Genomic DNA, 18,798 nt, shown 5'->3' on the forward strand with positions numbered 1-18,798 from the left:
TGTACAAACTATAGATTATATCCCCTAACCCTACCCGTAAACCTAACCCACACAAAAAACTTTCAGCATTTTTGAATTTTCAATAAAACATTGCTTAGTATGTTTTTTTTTAAGTGATTTGAATTATGGGGACACTAGAAATGTTTAATTCCCTTGTAATTCCTTTCGTAACCTAAAAAAAAATTCCTCATACACCACCCAAACACGCTCACACACACACACACACACACACACACACACACACACACACACACACACACACACACACACACAATGGTCATGGCGTGTGTATATAATCCAGTTCATTTAACTGCCTGAGGGGAACTTTGCTATTAAAAGTACTATGGTGAAATTCATGATGCTGAAGGTACAGGGGTATAAAATGCTTTTCATTACACTAAAGATCTAAATCTTATGAACTTAGAGTTGCTCAAAAGGTATTTGATCTCACTGTGAACTCTGAAATCAGTTTGTGTTTACCGAAATTCAAATCACTGCCCCCAGTGGTTGAAGCTGGAAGTATTGTTGAATACATGAGCCCATGTGAGCTCCAGTTTCTGGGTGAAATATCCACAGAGTGGGGGCCAAAAGAGAGTTGTATTTTTAGTTGTAAATGATGTAATACAGTCAACAGGAATATATATTTAATTTATTCTATTCCCTAACCCAAACCACAACTCTAAACTTATCCGTCCATGGAGCCAAAATGTTATTTTAGACTGACAAAGCAACCATTGAATTATGCTTACCATTGTTTATGTGAACAGGGTTACTTCTTGGTTTCCTCGGTACCAAAACCAGCATCTCGGAAGTTGTCCACGTAACGTGCTATAAATTGGACTACAGGAAAAAAGGTAAACACATTGAAATTGAGGAAAAAATGTCTGAGTGGCTGCTGGCAGAGGATCGCGACGCCGAAGCTGTCATCGACCTTGTGGTACTGGAGCAGTTCCTCGACCAGTTACTGAAAGGAATGACAATATGGGTCCAATGCCACCTTCCGGCGTCGCTAACAGTGGCAATCCTGCTGAATGAGGACCATTTGGCGGCTTATCCGGGGGCTGGCGAGCCCTTTGCTCTCGCTTTATCTTTACTCCTCTCACCCTCCCCCCTGTAAACGGGGCAGAAATCTGCCAAAACTGGCACCACATTCATGGATTTTCCTTAACCTGCCGGTTTCCTCTCTCTCTCGCTCTCTCTCTCGCCTTCCCCACAGGTTAGTGACTCTGCTGCCAGGGGTGCGGGGGGAAATCCTGGGCCAGTCTGTTGGCGCTGTGCGGAACCCAGACATTTTCAGGACCAATGACAGGCAATGTAGGTAAGGGCATTGATTCGTGTCCCTGATGTGCCACAGGCTGCCCTCGATCGAGCAGGGATGTACCGGATACCAGTGAGTATTCAAGGGGTTACAAACCAAGCCTTGGTGGATTCAGGATGTAATCAAATCTCTATACACCTATGCTTGGTTCAAGACGAGGCTTTCGATGCAACATGGAGGTTGAGAGTACGGTGTGTACATGGGGATGTGCATGAATACCCTTTAGTGGCTGTCACAATTCTATCTTGGGACAAAAGCATAGTATTGAGGCTGCGGTTAGTCCCTGCCTCACCCATCACTAATCTTGGGTACCCATTAGGACGAAACCTTAAGCACCCCTTCGACCAATTGAGAGTAATCAATGGGCAACAACTTCCACCGGTGGTTACTCTCTCATACCCGTATTTCACAGCTATAAAAGACCAATTGTATTGGGTGATATAGGACACTCAGACAAAGGAAGATACAACCCAGTTGTTGGTCCTAAAAGCCGTCGGGAAATGTTATACCTGGCACTCATCATAATCCAATGGCAGGCCACTTATGGCAAGATAAAACACTAAACCGATTCATGGCCCAGTTCTACTGGCCGGGCATTCGCGGGGATGTTCGTAGGTGGTGTGCAACTTGCCGTAAATGTTAACCGGTAAATCCACCGGCCAACCCAAAAGCACCATTCCTCTAACACTGATTTGGGCCCCTGTCAAAAGAATTGGCATGGACCTCATCAGGCTATTATAACGGTCAGCACGCGGACATCGCTTTGCATTAGTCCTGGTCTAATACACAATGCGATATCCAGAAGTAGTGCATTGCCGCAACATCTTGGCAGATTGTGTTGCGGAGGCACTCTTCAAAATTATGAATGAATTACTGTAATTTCCAGACTATTGAGCGCACCTGAATATAAGCCGCACCCACTGATTTTTAAATAAAATATTATTTTGAACATAAATAAGCCGCAGGTGCCTACCGGTACATTGAAACAAATGAACTTTACTCAGGCTTTAACGAAACACGGCTTGTAACAAAAATAAATAGGCTTTAACGAAACACGATTGTGGCAGCGGGTCGTGGTCAAGCGTCCATCCGGAGAGAAAAGCGGTAAGGGCGCTTACACCTGAGCTAAATTATGTCTAACACCGTGTCTAATTTCAGTAAACATGGGGAGAGCGGCATAAAAAGGCAGCAGCCACAGAGCTGAGAGAGTGACACACGTCAGTCTAGTGTTGGCGCATAGAAGAATTGAGAAACTTTATAAAATTGATTGTAAACATTGCTGTGGCCATTAAAAGCCTTACCTGGAACGTCAAGTGCCCTGCTGAAAACTGTCACACTGGTGCCCGTGTGACAGTTTTCCCAAGAAGGAGACGTGAAGCAGGGCACTTGAAATTAGACACCGGTGTTAGATATAATTTAGCGCAGGTGTAAGCGCCCTTACAGCTTTTCTCTCCCGGACGGGCGCTTGAACACGCCCCCGCTGCCACACACGGCTTGTAATAAAACATTTGCAGTAAACAGTAGCCTACCAAGAAAGTCATTGGTCACAATCTTCCTCGTCCTGTGCACTGAGACCACTGAAGTCATCTCCTTCGGTGTCGGAGTTGAATAACCTCAGATTTAGTTGTCTTTTTGCACTGAGTCAATTCCTCACGCTGCTGTTTCCAACGTCTTATCATCGACTCGTTAAGACCAAGCTCCTGTGCAGCAGCTCTATTTCCTTTTCCAACAGCCAGATCAATCGCCTTCAACTTGAAAGCAGCATCATATGCGTTTCTCCATGTCTTTGCCATGGTGAGGGTGACAAAATTACTACTGTAATCAAAATGATGGGAAGTTTGAGCACGCTCGATTTAATCTAAACAGTAAACAAAAAAAGTTGTTTTGACCTTAACCCGTTCGGCAATTTCATTGGTCTAATGAAAGCTTCACGCCGCCAAAAAACTAAGCACGTCACAGAATGTTTTTTTTTTTTTTTAATAAAATTTGAAAGCGGGAAAAATCCATATATTAGCCGCGTCATTGTATAAGCCGCAAGGTTCAAAGCGTGGGAAAAAAGTTGTGGCTTATAGTCCGGAAATTACGGTAACGTTACATTTATTTAGTGCTTTCTTGACACTACACTCATAGCGCTTTACACAGTAAACAGGGGACTCTCCTCAACCTCCACCAGTGTGCAGCATCCAGCTTGATGATGTGATGGCAGCCATAGTGCACCAGTACGCTCACCACACACCAGCTATTGGTGGAGAGGAGAGAGTAGAGTTATTGAACCAATAAGTTGATGGTGATTGAGGTCATGAATGAGAAGGGCCAATGGGGGGAAATTAGCCAGGACACCGGGGTTACACCCCTACTCTTTAAGAGAAGTGCTCGAGGATTTTTAATGACCACAGAGAGTCAGGACCTCAGTTTAAGGTCTCATCTGAAGGACGGTGCCTTTTTACAGTATACTGTATTGTCCCCGTCACTATACTGGGGAATTAGGACCCACACAGATTGCAGGGTGAGCACCCCCTGCTGGTATTTTAATTACTCTGTGGATGTCAACCGCGTGGCATGTTGGACATTCTAAAAGAAAATTGGGAGGAGAGACCTCATTCAAGACGAAATTCAATATTGACCTGAGAGCAAAACTCCACACACAAGGGCAACTGTTACAGGAGCATTTGTTACAGGCTCAAGAATGTCAGTCCTGACTGTATAACAGGAGTACTCTGCTGCAGGAGTTTGCACCAGGAGATAAAATATTTGTATTGCTACCCACATCAAGCTCCAAATTACTTGCAAAGTGGCAAGGGCCCTTTATGGTCACACAGCACAGACAGAGGTGGAGCACAGCAGATGTTTCACCTCAATCTCATGAAATATTGTAGAGAGGAGGTGCCTGTAGCTTCGGCGACAATGAGTCCGGAGATGGAATAGCTTGGACCGGAGGTGAATACTAGATTTGACAAAGGGATATTGGTAGATCCCCTTGACTCCAATGTCCTGTGAAAAAATGTTCCACTCCGTTTGGATTTCACCAATTTGTGACCCTTCCGTTTGGTTTGTTTGGGGCCCCAGCTACGTTTCAGCGGCTTATGGACAGAATCCTCCTCCCACACACTGCTGTGTATGATTGGCAGCGACACATGCAGCACTTGAGGGCTGTCCTGAGATATCTGGGCTTCCACTTGGGACATGGGGAGGTGTGTCCCCAAACTGATAAGACTGCAGTTGCGACTTGCCCAAGATCCAAGACCAAAAAGGTGAAACAGTTAGGGCTGGCTGGCTATTACCATAGGTTTGTTCAACTGTCACCAGCCCGCTGACTGATCTTACTAAAAAGGCAGTTCAAGATCCGGTCGAGTAGACAGAGCTGTGCCATCAGGATTTTACTCAAGTGAAAGCTGCGCTTTGTGGTGGACCACTTCTACACTCTCCTGATTTCTATCTCTCTTTTGTTTTACAGACCGATGCATTGGACAGGGGGTTGGGAGCCGTGTTGTCCCAGGTGGTCGAGGGGGTGGAGCGCCCGATGCTGTACATCAGCAGGAAACTCTCTGTAAGAGAGACGATGTACATCACCATTGAGAAGGAATGTCTGGCCATCAAGTGGGTGGTCTTCACCCTTCAGTATTACCTCCTGGGACAGGCTTTCACCCTCTGGTCAGACCACGCCCAGCTCCAGTGGCTCCATCGCATGAAGGATACCAATGTGCGGATCATATTTTACTAAAAGCTATTCTTTGTTGCAGTGAGAGTCAACAGAGAGATAAAAGGGAGCTGAGCGACACAGAGGGGAGAGGAGTGACATGCACTGTTCTGTGTGTGTGTGTTTATGTGTGTGTGTGTGTGTGTGTGTGTGTGTGTGTGTGTGTGTGTGTGTGTGTGTGTGTGTGTGTGTGTGTGTGTGTGTGGCTTACTGTGAGCACTGAAAAGTGTATAAAGTGATGAGACTGAATATACAGTCAGGTCCATAAATATTGGGACATCAACACAATTCTAATCGTTTTGGCTCTATACACCACCACAATGGATTTAAAATGAAACTAACAAGATGTGCTTTAACTGCAGACTTTCAGATTTAAGTTGAGGGTATTTACATCCAAATCAGGTGAACAGTGTAGGAATTACAACAGTTTGTATATGTGCCTCCCACTTTTTAAGGGACCAAAAGTAATGGGACAGATTAACAATCATAAATCAAACGTTCACTTTTTAATACTTGGTTGCAAATCCTTTGCAGTCAATTACAGCCTGAAGTCTGGAACACACAGACATCACCAGACGCTGGGTTTCATCCCTGGTGATGCTCTGCCAGGCCTCTACTGCAACTGTCTTCGGTTCCTGCTTGTTCTTGGGGCATTTTCCCTTCAGTTTTGTCTTCAGCAAGTGAAATGCATGCTCAATCGGATTCAGGTCAGGTGATTGACTTGGCCATTGCATAACATTCCACTTCTTTCCCTTAAAAAACTCTTTGGTTGCTTTTGCAGTATGCTTCGGGTCATTGTCCATCTGTACTGTGAAGCGCCGTCCAATGAGTTCTGAAGCATTTGGCTGAATATGAGCAGATAATATTGCCCGAAACACTTCAGAATTCATCCTGCTGCTTTTGTCAGCAGTCACATCATCAATAAATACAAGAGAACCAGTTCCATTGGCAGCCATACATGTCCACGCCATGACACTACCACCACCATGCTTCACTGATGAGGTGGTATGCTTTGGATCATGAGCAGTTCCTTTCCTTATCCATATCTTCTCTTCCCATCACTCTGGAACAAGTTGATCTTTGTCTCATCTGTCCATAGGATGTTGTTCCAGAACTGTGAAGGCTTTTTTAGATGTTGTTTGGCAAACTCTAATCTGGCCTTCCTGTTTTTGAGGCTCACCAATGGTTTACATCTTGTGGTGAACCCTCTGTATTCACTCTGGTGAAGTCTTCTCTTGATTGTTGACATTGACACACATACACCTACCTCCTGGAGAGTGTTCTTGATCTGGCCAACTGTTGTGAAAGGTGTTTTCTTCACCAGGGAAAGAATTCTTCGGTCATCCACCACAGTTGTTTTCCGTGGTCTTCCGGGTCTTTTGGTGTTGCTGAGCTCACCGGTGCGTTCTTTCTTTTTAAGAATGTTCCAAACAGTTGATTTGGCCACACCTAATGTTTTTGCTATCTCTCTAATGGGTTTGTTTTGATTTTTCAGCCTAATGATGGCTTGCTTCACTGATAGTGACAGCTCTTTGGATCTCATATTGAGAGTTGACAGCAACAGATTCCAAATGCAAATAGCACACTTGAAATGAACTCTGGACCTTTTATCTGCTCCTTGTCAATAGGATAATGAGGGAATAACACACACCTGGCCATGGAACAGCCAATTGTCCCATTACTTTTGGTCCCTTAAAAAGTGGGAGGCAAATATACAAACTGTCCCTACACCGTTCACCTGATTTGGATGTAAATACCCTCAAATTAAAGCTGAAAGTCTGCAGTTAAAGCACATCTTGTTCGTTTCATTTCAAATCCATTGTGGTGGTGTATAGAGCCAAAAAGATTAGAATTGTGTCGATGTCCCAATATTTATGGACCTGACTGTATACGGAGAACGGAGAATTCACCTGGCTTGCTGCTTCCTCATTTATGTCAAAGCAGGAACATATTACAATATATACTGTACACTGATGAGTACCTGCCTAATATTCTGTTGGTCCTCCACATGTCGCCATAACAGCACTGACCCATGAGGCGTTGCCTCTACAAGACCACTGAAGTTGTCCTGTGGTATCTTGGTCTGCAGCTGCACTGTGATGTGACACATTCCTAACATATACATCATTGCACATCAATGAGCCTTGGGCGGCCAACACCCTGTCACGGTTGTGGTTTGTCCCTCCTCGGACCACTGTCAGTTAGGTACTCACCACTGCTGACCGGGAGCACCCCACAAGCCTTGTCGTTTCAGAGATGCTCTGAGCCAGTTGTCTGGCCATAAAAATTTGGCCCTTGTCAAAGTCATTTAAATGAAGCTTAACATTGTCTTTCTGTTTGTTTTTGAGTTGCCACAGTATGCAATAGACTGGCATTTCTTGAGGTCAATATTAGGTCAAATATTGCAAAAAAGAAACTCATGAGTCAATCATTTTTTGAGGAATGAAAGCTATACAATGCTTGAAATTGCCAAAAAACTGAAGATTTTATACAAAGGTGGAACTACAGTCTTCAAAGACAAAGGACAACTGTCTCTAACAAGGACAGAAAGAGACGTGGAAGATCAGATGTGCAACTAAACAAGAGGATAAGTACATCAGAGTCTCTAGTTTGAGAAATAGACACCTCACATGTCCTCCGCTGACAGCTTCATTGAATTCTACCCACTCAACACCAGTTTCATGTACAACAGTAAAGAGAAGACTCAGGAGGCCTTATGGGTCAAAGTCACTGCCATGATGCTAGGTGGGGGACATTGCTGTGATGTTCCTAAGGTGTTTTTGGTGGGTGCTAATTTATTTTGGGTAGTTGCAATCACTTATTCGCCTTCATGTTGTTCCAAACCTGTATGACTTTTCTTTCTTCATTTGAAAACAAAAGATGTTATGCAGAATGTTTGCCTCAGTCACATCACATTCACTGCATCTTGTTACATTCTGCATAACATCACCTTTTGTTTTCCACTAAAAATAATCATGCAGGTTTGGAACAATATAAGGGTGAATTCTCAATTTTTTTAATTAAATACAATGTTTGAGTGGTATCAATACAGTGCTGCTTTATAAGCACTGTAAAAAAACAACTGCTTATTTCAGGCCGGCTGGAATTATTTGAGGCATTCCCAAATCCATGCTGACATCCCACTTCACTGCACAAAGACTTCACAACATCTGTGGAGGAAAACGCTCTCTCCCTCTCTCTCCCTCTCTCTCTCTCTCTCTCTCTCTCTCTCTGTATGCCTACGTTCACTGCAGACTGGCGTTCATTAGTAGATGGCAGATCTCTCCCAGAATCCCTCAGCTGTTCACTGAATCACAGGGGTCCAGCTCAATGCCCAGAGAGTACCATGCGTAAACCTCCTGCAGGCGTCCAGTATTACCATGATGTATAAATACTTTACAATTACATTTTTTTTATTATTATTACAAGAATGTGAATAAAGGTTTTTTTACATTACAATGAATCTTTCCTGTATTGCATAACAAAATTATTGTAAATATATGCATTTTCTTTTTTATCAGCATAAAGTAAATGTAGTACAACATACTACAATTATAAATAATTTACTTTATTTTCTTACAGGAATGAGAATTAAAAAATGTTTAGAGTACAGTAACACAATTTTGTAATACTATATATTTTCTTGACAATGTAACACATTTTCCCCAATTCTCATTACTTTATTGGATCCAGATGTTTTAATTTAAAAAAATTTGTTTGTAATTCTAATTATTTGCATTAGATACTCATTACTGTACTTCAGTACATTTTTACAGTATTAAAGTAAAAATACAGTAATTAATACAAATATTTTTATTATAAATGCTACCATGATGTAGAAATATTTTATGATTTATCACGTATAGTTATTTTCTTCACATGGCAGAAATGACAATTAAGAATTTTTTTTAGCATTGCGGCTTTATTTTTATGCTATTTAAACACATTTTCTACAATTCTAATTACAGTTTCACATCCAGATAAAATGTTCATTATTGCAACATGGTACATTTATTATTACAGTAGTTAAATACAGTAATACAATGATAAAAAATTTAGATTTTTAAGGGCAAAGCACCGAAGGTTTGTAGCCCCTATTGTATCCATTAGTAATATTATTATTATTATTCTGGCAGTCTATGGCAGCCCTATGATCCATACATAGGAAACTTATGAAATTTGGCACACTGATTGAGGTGGGCATGAATAGCCACTATACCAAATGTGGGGTTATACTCTATAGTTCCACCACCAGTTCAAAAATTCACTTTACTTTTGCATGTAACTTTTGAACCATTCTCTATTACTTTCTGTATTACACCATTGGCTGATTTCTCTCCACTTGATGGTTCAAACTGACATCTTGCATTAAAACTCCATCTTGCATTTTGACAGTTACAGTTTAAACTTTTCATGTCTTTCAAACTTTGTCCAATTTGTCCAAACGATGACTCACAAAATTCTCCAAACCAAGCCGCACAGAACTGACCAGAAGTACTTTTAATTTGTGCTACCGTTCAGAAATTATGCTAACGCGAATTAATGAAGACGACATGAAAATGGATTTGAAGCTGTATCTCGGCAATGCTTTGTCTTATCGAAACGAAACTTGGTATGCTTCATCAGGAACATGATCTGAGATAAAACACAAAGATTGTTGACAGTGCCATTTATGCGTCAAGAAATGTCAAAATTTGCTATTTTTGCCTGTAACTTTTGAACTGTTTGTCGATATCAAAAACATCAGTCAAATAACCTCTCTGCCATTTTGAATTTTATTTTGTCCAATTTGAATAAAAATTGGAAGGGGTCTTTGATATCATGTCCTGAGTATACCTAAGCTGTTAGTAGACAGCGCCACATAGTGCTCAAAATGCTTAATCAATTTAAACACAACTTTTAATGTATCTTTATTCTAATTCTTCTGAAATTAGCAGAGATACATTTCTAAATGTATTTATTATAATTTTTTGTATTCTTTAAAACCTGCTGCTCTTAGCTTGGAATGTATCTTTGGCACTTTTGAGCTGTCTCAATTGAATGGCCCAGTAGTTAACATATTGGAATACAAGTCAAAAGGTTTTAAGTTCGAGTCCAGGAAAGAGCAGTTTTCTAAATTGTTCTTCAGTTGATCTCTGAGTCTTCATATTGTGCTTACTACAACACAGACTGTACTTTATTGCATAATTCCCGCTTCAGTTAAAAAAAATCTAAGCTGTAACTATTATCTTTGGCAGCAGTCCGACTTGTCGATTGTGTGTTGCAGTAGTTAGAGCTCTGGGCTTCAGGTCAAATGACTGGGTGAACCCCTTTTCGATACCCAATTTAGTTGGTATAAGCATTGTGCTGGAGCTCTTTGCAATGTGCTTTAGGGCTTTCCCCTTATCAGTGCTGCTTGCAGCTATATTTATTATTATTATTGCAATGATAAATTAGTAAAAATGTGCTTAATTATCACAAGAATAATGTTATAATTCAGTGTTTTTTATTATTTCTTGTTATTTATTTTCAAAATGTAATTATTATTATTATTTTATAGGCTACTTTTTTATTTTGGCGTGAGTTATGACTGTGAACTTTTCTAGATAGGACTCTTTGTACAAGCTCCATTCAAGCCAGAAAGTTCAATATCAAATACTGTTGACATATCTGATGTTTTTATGAGCGTGCACGCACACACTCTTTTTTCTGTTGTGTGTGTGTGTGTGCAAAGCCTTGATTCAATCAATGAATGCCAGTCGCAGCTGCACGCCGCTTTTCAAAGCCGTTATCAGTGATGTCAGAGTCACTCTATCTTCAGGGTCAATGTATTCTCTTTTTCAAACACTCATATTTCCTGTTGCCAATCAATTTCTATTCATCACTTGCTTGCAGATCTCACCCAGAGGAAAGTTGTATTGCTCAGAGGTTGGAATTTAATAGCTCAGGAGATTTCTCAGTAACGTTTAATTTAAGTATCAAGATGTTTGTCCAGAAATGTGTATTTAGGAGAAATATATTTATTCCTTGCTTGCGCATATGTGCACTCTCTATTTCTCTCAGCACATCTGTAGCATAAACCACTTTGGCACACAGCAGTGTTTCTGGCTTTGATTTCATGCCAGCAGACATAGAGAGACTTTGATCATACTTCAAGCTTTCCAACACACACACACACTCACACACACACACTGTTTAGTTCTGTGTAATCTGCCTTTGATGCGCGTTTGGGAGGAAACTCCTGCCATATTCCCCCTGCTATTACTGATGACATGAATGAGGATGCTAATAGGGTGCATTCTGGGTAAACGAGACTGTAGTGTAAATGTCACATGCTATCTTACACTAAATCACTGTGATCATATGACTATGGCTCTGCACTCTGATCCTGCTCATAATGATGCAATTATTATGATATATTAAAGAAAGCAATAAGCCACACCATTACATAGTCATGACAGGAGTTAAAAAAATGATATATAACTCTACTCCGACAGAGATATTAAGCAATTTCATCACACTAGTATCATGTTTATAAGAATACTATTGTAGTCTGAATTTTTTTGCGAACTGTTAAAGTTTTACGCAGAAAGAAATAGTTATCGTAGAGTAATATTTAGGGGGAAAAATCTGTTTAAAATGATATACAATTAATTGAGACAAAGACAGTAGTCATATCTGTCTTAGAGGAAAAAGCTGCTTCATTCTACATAAGGTGATTGACGCACATTCATTTGACATGAATTTTCATGTCAAAAATAACATATATCTTGTGATGCATGTACATACACTGTTGGACATCGTTGTTAGTTGACAAATTAAATAAACGTATGAATATCATAATTGTGTGCCCGAAGTTGAAGAAACACCCATACTGTATGCCAACATATGTTGACTTGCTGTAAAGTTGAATTATGTTGTTATTTTACCCATATTGTCTCTGAAAGCCTGAATCTTTCTCTGAATCTTGCTATCGAATAAAATCTTTTCCTCGTTGTTTATTTGCTTTGAGCTCTAAATATCACTGAATTTATTTCTTGACAAAAACCACACCTGAATGAATAGTGCTGCATCGATAGTGTCCCTGAGCTTTTGCTCTCTGTGTCTGTCGCCATGGCAGAGCTGTTGCCAAGGTGAGAGCAAATTCAACACAATCTTCCTGTCAGGAGGAGAATTGTAAGCAAAGTCAGAAAAGACAGAAAGCCTCGTCTCATTTCCCTTCATTGGGCCTGTTAAAGGAATGTTCTGTTAAACATGTTAATCTAAGTTACAGAATACAGCATACATTACAATACAAGTTAATAGAGGCACGGCATCACACTGGGAAAACGTTAAAATACTCTCTGTTTCGAAAGTATGGCCACTAGACTTAAACATTAAATATGTTAACATGAGATTGGTGTGATAGAATTGCTTATTGACTTTGTCTGAGTAAATCTATATTTTCCAACTCCTGTAACAACCATGTAAAGACACTAAAACCTGATAACGTTTGCATGATATGCGCAAGGATACCAGAAAGGGGCAACTAAAGACAAATTCTGCCATCAGGTGCTATCGGAATTATCCTACCTTCCACTTCTGAAGTCGTAATAATGAGTATGTCACATTCAAGTGCTTTGTTGTCAGAGAGAAAAGAAAACATGGAGGATGGCAGGTCAATTTTTGCATATTTCTGTAGCCTCCTCCCATGCCAGTTGATGCCAGTTCCAGTCCCGCTCAGTGCGGGTCAAGCTGGACTGGTTACAGTGGTGCCGTGACCCAGATGGGAGTGAGGTTTACGGGGGTGAGTGTAACGGGAGCCAACTGGTACATGATAGCTGTGCGGTATGTGTAAACCTCACTCCCCTGGCCTCAAGAGGCGCACTAACAACTGACGCTAGAGGTGGTAGCCTTTAGCCTCCTCGTTAATGCGCCCGCCTCCCATGCCGGCTGACACCAGTTCTAATCCTGTTCGGAGCGGTTTGAGCAGGACCGGTTACAGTGGTGCCGTGACCTGGATGGGAGTGAGGTTTACGGGGTGAGTGTAACGGGAGCCAGCTGGTACATGATAGCTGTGCGGTATGTGTAAACCTCACTCCCCTGGCCTCAAGAGGCGCACTAGCGACTGACGCTAGAGGTGGTAGCCTTTAGCCTCCTCGTTAATGCGCCCGCCTCCCATGCCGGCTGACACCAGTTCTAATCCTGCTCGGAGCGGGTTGAGCAGGACTGGTTACAGTGGTGCCGTGACCTGGATGGGAGTGAGGTTTACGGGGGTGAGTGTAACGGGAGCCAGCTGGTACATGATAGCTGTGCGGTATGTGTAAACCTCACTCCCCTGGCCTCAAGAGGCGCACTAGCGACTGACGCTAGATGCTATAGCCTTTAGCCTCTTTGTTAGTGCACCCGCCTCCCATGCCGAGCTGACACCAGTTAAAATCCCGCTCGTAGTGGGTCAAGCAGGACCGGTTACAGTGGTGCCATGACCCGGATGGGAGTGAGGTTTAGGGGGTGAGTGTAACAGGAGCCAGCTGGTATGTGATTGTTGTGTGGTATGTGTAAATCTCACTCCTCTGTCACTAGAGGCTGTAGCCTTTAGCCTCCTCGTTAGCACACCCGCCTCCCAGGCCGGCTGAGACTGGTTCGAATCCCACTCGGAGCGGGTCAAGCAGGACCAGTTACACACACACAACATTTGAATGATTTTCTGCTATAATCGACAGCATGGCTTAGATCCTATGATCTTCCATTAACAGTATAACTCACAGCATGTATCTCTCCTTTTTTCAGTCTAGCTCTGCATCCTGATAAGATCCAGGTGGCGACGGGTCAGGTGGGAAAGGATCCGTATATCTGTGTGTGGGATTCATACGCCTTGACGACAGTATCCATCCTGAGAGACGTTCACACGCACGGCGTTGCCTGTTTGGCCTTTGACGGCGATGGTCAGGTGAGAGACATTATTATTGGATTCCACTATGACAGGATATTTAATATAAATATCTTGCTGATATTCTCTGTCTTCACATGTTTGACATGTTTCCATGTCATGCAATTGCTTTTATCGGCTGATACGATAATTGGCTGATACATTGGTGCATCGCTAATAAGGACTTTTTTATTTTTGTATAATGACCGCTAAGCTACATTTAATTAATTGGAATTGACTTATCGGCTGATAAATATAATTTAATTTATATTTTAATTAAAAAGGTATGAAATGTGGGTCCTGCTTAGACTTTTGCTTTTTTGTTTAGACTTTCACATATTATTCCAGAGAATTATGAGACTAAAATTCATTAGAAAACATAAGTACCAAAGAAGGAGGCATTGATATGTATTAAAGCAATGACATTTATTATCAATGAACATGTACACCAAGGTTGACTTTTAAAAACCATCATGATTATTTCCATGCACATAAGGTGTTATTTAGAAATCAATTTTAGTAAGTTCAGATTTTCCTTCTTTTGTGTTTGCAAATTGTCTCATTTTACTTTCTATTTCTGTCTGTTTTGTGTTTTGAACATTCAGCGTTTAGCTTCTGTCGGACTCGACTCCAAAAACACGGTGTGCGTTTGGGACTGGAAAAAAGGGCGTGTCTTAGCCACTGCAACGGGGCATTCTGATAGGGTAAGAACAGAACAGACTTTTCCTGTACTGTACAATTAAATCGAATGAAAGCTGCTGAACCCAAGATCAAAACTGCAACATGAACTGACAAAACAGAGTGTGCGTGAATTCAAAACACAGGATATACATGTATGGTTCACTTGTAGTAGGGAGTATGTTTCCATAGCAACAGGTACTATACCTTAATGACATTAATGATTAAGAGTATTAAGAATAAGTTATTGTGTTATAATGCAGCACATAGGAGCTTTTCATACATCTCGCTCGAATTCAGATGCTTCATTGGCATGATGGTCAAAATGTAAAATTGCCTACAGATTATGAAGCAATTCATACATTTACAATTAAGAACATTTTAAGAAAAATTGCTCTGTGTTATATTGTCACCCATTCATTTGTGTGTGTAAGAGTGTGTGTGTGTGTGCGCATATGTGTGTGCATATGTGTGCGCGTGTGTGTGTGTGTTTGCTTGTGTGTGTGCGTGGCGTGTGTGTGTGTGTGTGTGTGTGTGTGTGTGTGTGTGCGTGAGTGTGTGTGCTTGCGTGCGTGCGTGCGTGTGTGTGCATATGTGTGTGTGCGTGTGTGTTTGCCTGTGTGTGCGCGCGCGTGCGTGTGCGTGCGTGTGCGTGTGTGTGTGTGTGTGTGTGTGTGTGTGTGTGTGTGTGTGTGTGTGTGTGTGTGTTGTCTTTCAGTGTTTGGGCCCAAATAAAATAGCATTTTAATATCTGTAAATTGTTTATTAGTTAATGAACTCAACAATGAAATTATACTGTACATAAATATATATGATATGACCTCTAATTTATTTATTGTTCCATCATGTTATAGAAATAATTTGGGGTTTTAACTTTTAAAGGGATAGTTCACTGGAAATTCTGTCATCATTTACACTCCCTCATTTTGTCCCAAACCCATATTACTTTGTTTCTTCTGTGGAACACAAAATGAGATGTATTATTATTATTATTGTTATTGAGATGTTTATTCCACATGGTTGTGCTCTGGTTTTAGATCTTTGATATTTCCTGGGACCCTTTTCTACAGCATCGGCTTGTGAGCTGTGGAGTGAAGCACATTAAAGTGAGTCAAACCCCAGAGACTCAATTCATCTGAACCCAAGACGATTTTAACACTCTTGGAAAGAAAAAAATGAGTGAAAAATACCATCATTTATTCTTCCTCTCCGTGTTAGTCTTTCCTGCAGATGCAGACTTCAAGCAGTCTATTAGCATACTGAAAAAGTGAAACAGACAATGGGAGATTAATTACGCTCTGCTCACAATTCAGCTAAATGTCACATGAGGGAATAATTTTTTAGAGCAGGGGCTCAACTGGTTTTCAGGACACAGATTTTGCATTCATCATCAAGTGATGACCCAACACAGTACCAAAATTGTCAGACAAAAGGAAACAAAAACGTAGTTGAGAACGCCTGTCTAGAAAAATGTTACTGCTCTCTTCAGGACGGTTCAGTTCTAGCTCAATTGAATTTGATATTAATTAAATCAGAGATTGTTTGTTTTACATGTACCTCTCCTGTAGTTCTGGACATTATGTGGGAACGCATTGACACCAAAACGTGGGATTTTTGGAAAGACGGGGGACCTGCAGACCATCCTGTGTTTAGCGACAGCGAAAGATGAAGTGACGTATTCAGGTGCTCTTAATGGAGACATTTACGTTTGGAAAGGACTGAATCTGACACGAACAATACAGGCAGCGCACGGAGTGAGTTTAACATACATCACACATCCTACACAATCTCATGTCATATGCACATCAGTACATAAGTCTATTCCATATAGTCACTAAAGATGGCTGAGGATGGTCGACTAGTTGTCCATCAACCAAGTAGTTGACTAGGGGATGAATTTAGAGACCCATTATTTTTAGATGTGCTTTTCTAACCCGAAGGTTTTAAACATGGCTGATGACATCTGCTATAATATAATGAAATACTTGTGATATATAAGTTGCTTGCAAATATTTGTATTTCATCAGAATAAACGGTTACTTTTAAAAGGTCGTCATTGGAGAAACAGTCGTTCTGTCAACTAGACGATTCGACAGATCCGACCCGATGTGCTTCTACGCATCTGAGATGTAAACTCTCCCTGTCATGTAGGCGGGGATCTTCAGCATGCATTCATGTGAAGAAGGCTTCGCCACTGGCGGTCGGGATGGGTCTGTGAGATTATGGGACGTGGATTTCAAACCCATCACAAAAATTGACCTGAGAGAGACTGAGCAGGGCTATAAAGGTAAAATATGACAATATTTTTCTCGATCTTTGAAATAAGAGTTTGATGTGCTTGGTGCCGACCTTACATAATAAGCAATATAAGCAACTGCATAGGGCCCCGCGACCACTAGGGGACCCTCTACTTGGGTTCAGTATAGCTAAATTAATATTTGCTTTGGCCAAACAGCCCGCTTGTGTGCATGCCAATGGTCCCAAGGAACCTGTCAAAAAGAAAAATGCATGTGAAGTTGCGCCTGGCGTGGCAACATTAGTATGGCTGTTATTCATCAGTTTTATTTAATTAATTAATGCATCTGAATGATGTGTTTAAAGCAAGATTTAAATAAGCAGATACTTAAGAGTTTATGATTGGATCATTATTGCAGTGATTAATATGTTTCAGCTGGCAACAATTATTTTAATCCTAACCGATGCAGTGTAGCAGCTTCTCATTTCAGAAGGGGTAAATTATTGCATCAAGCAAAGAAAACAACTAAGGAGATTGATGTATAATGATAATAATAATAATAATACAATTATTATAATAAAACTACTAATGCTAATGATGATGATGATGATGATGATAATAATGAAAATAATATTAATAATACTATTAATGATAATAATATTGATGATGCTAATAATAATAGTAATAATAAAGATAATGATGGTGATAATAATAATTATTATTATTAAATTGATCATGATAAAGATGATAATAATAATGAAAATAATATTAATAATACTATTAATGATAATTGTAATAATGATAATATTGATGATGCTAATAATAATAGTAATAATAAAGATGGTGATGTGATAATAACAACGATGCTGATTATAATAATAACAATTATTATTATAATTATTATCATTATGATTATGAAGATGATGATGATGATGATAATGTTAATAGAAAATAGGGTAATTATATTATTAATAACATTAATGATAAATATAGCAATGATGATAATAATAATATGAATAATTATGATAATATTATATTTTAATTGTAAAAATAATAGTAATGATGATGATAATAATATATGATAATAATAAATGATTATTATTATTATTATTATAATATTTAAAAATGATAATAAATAATACTTATAATAATGATAAAAATTATGATGATAATAATGTTGGGGGTAATAATAACAATTATTTTAATAATAATTATTATATTTTTTCACAAGTATATTGAATTCATCTGATCAAGATTAATATAAAATATTAGATCAATCATATAGAAGAGGGCCCATATTCACATGGATTTTTATCTTACCACTAGGAGTTTTTGCTTAAAACCTATTCACAGAACTGCTAATAGAAAGTTTTATTAAGGAAATCTTAAGATAAGAGTTGATCTTGTTGCTATGGGTGACGTCATGTTTTATTAGCGCGCTCTTTTAAATCACCCTCAGTGATTGGTAGACAGGGAACCGCTATTTGTCACCTAAGACAGACAACGATAGATGGATGGATGGATGGATGGATGGATGGATAGATAGAAAAGTAGATAGATAGATAGATAGATAGATAGATAGATAGATAGATAGATAGATAGATAGATAGATAGATAGATAGATAGATAGTTAGATAGATAGATAGATGGATGGATAGATAGAAAAGTAGGTAGATGGATAGATAGATAGATAGATAGATAGATAGATAGATAGATAGATAGATAGATAGATAGATAGATAGATAGATAGATAGATAGATAGATAGATAGATAAATGGATGGATGGATGGATGGATGGATGGATGGATAGATAGAAAAGTGGATAGATAGATAGATAGATAGATAGATAGATAGATAGATAGATAGATAGATAGATAGATAGATAGATAGATAGATAGATAGATAAATGGATGGATGGATGGATAGATAGAAAAGTAGGTAGATGGATAGATAGATAGATAGATAGATAGATAGATAGATAG

At 39.8% G+C, this 18,798-nt stretch overlaps 2 protein-coding genes across 4 annotated transcripts in view; one reads left to right on the plus strand and one right to left on the minus strand.

Annotated features, from left to right (window-relative positions):
• LOC127625863 (tudor domain-containing protein 3-like) overlaps positions 1–18,798 on the minus strand; it is a 636,076-nt gene that overhangs the window by 481,397 nt on the left and 135,881 nt on the right. The gene's annotated exons all lie outside the window — the stretch shown is intronic.
• LOC127625859 (echinoderm microtubule-associated protein-like 6) overlaps positions 1–18,798 on the plus strand; it is a 63,892-nt gene that overhangs the window by 3,866 nt on the left and 41,228 nt on the right. For all 3 annotated transcript variants that reach the window (XM_052101275.1, XM_052101277.1, XM_052101276.1), the window contains exons 2-6: positions 13,764–13,923; positions 14,508–14,606; positions 15,618–15,686; positions 16,149–16,334; positions 16,732–16,867. In XM_052101275.1, coding sequence (XP_051957235.1) covers positions 13,764–13,923; positions 14,508–14,606; positions 15,618–15,686; positions 16,149–16,334; positions 16,732–16,867 — 650 coding nt within the window. The remainder of the gene's footprint in view (positions 1–13,763; positions 13,924–14,507; positions 14,607–15,617; positions 15,687–16,148; positions 16,335–16,731; positions 16,868–18,798) is intronic.

This window comes from Xyrauchen texanus, chromosome 32 (genome assembly GCF_025860055.1).
Source record: "Xyrauchen texanus isolate HMW12.3.18 chromosome 32, RBS_HiC_50CHRs, whole genome shotgun sequence".
NCBI lineage: Eukaryota > Metazoa > Chordata > Actinopteri > Cypriniformes > Catostomidae > Xyrauchen > Xyrauchen texanus.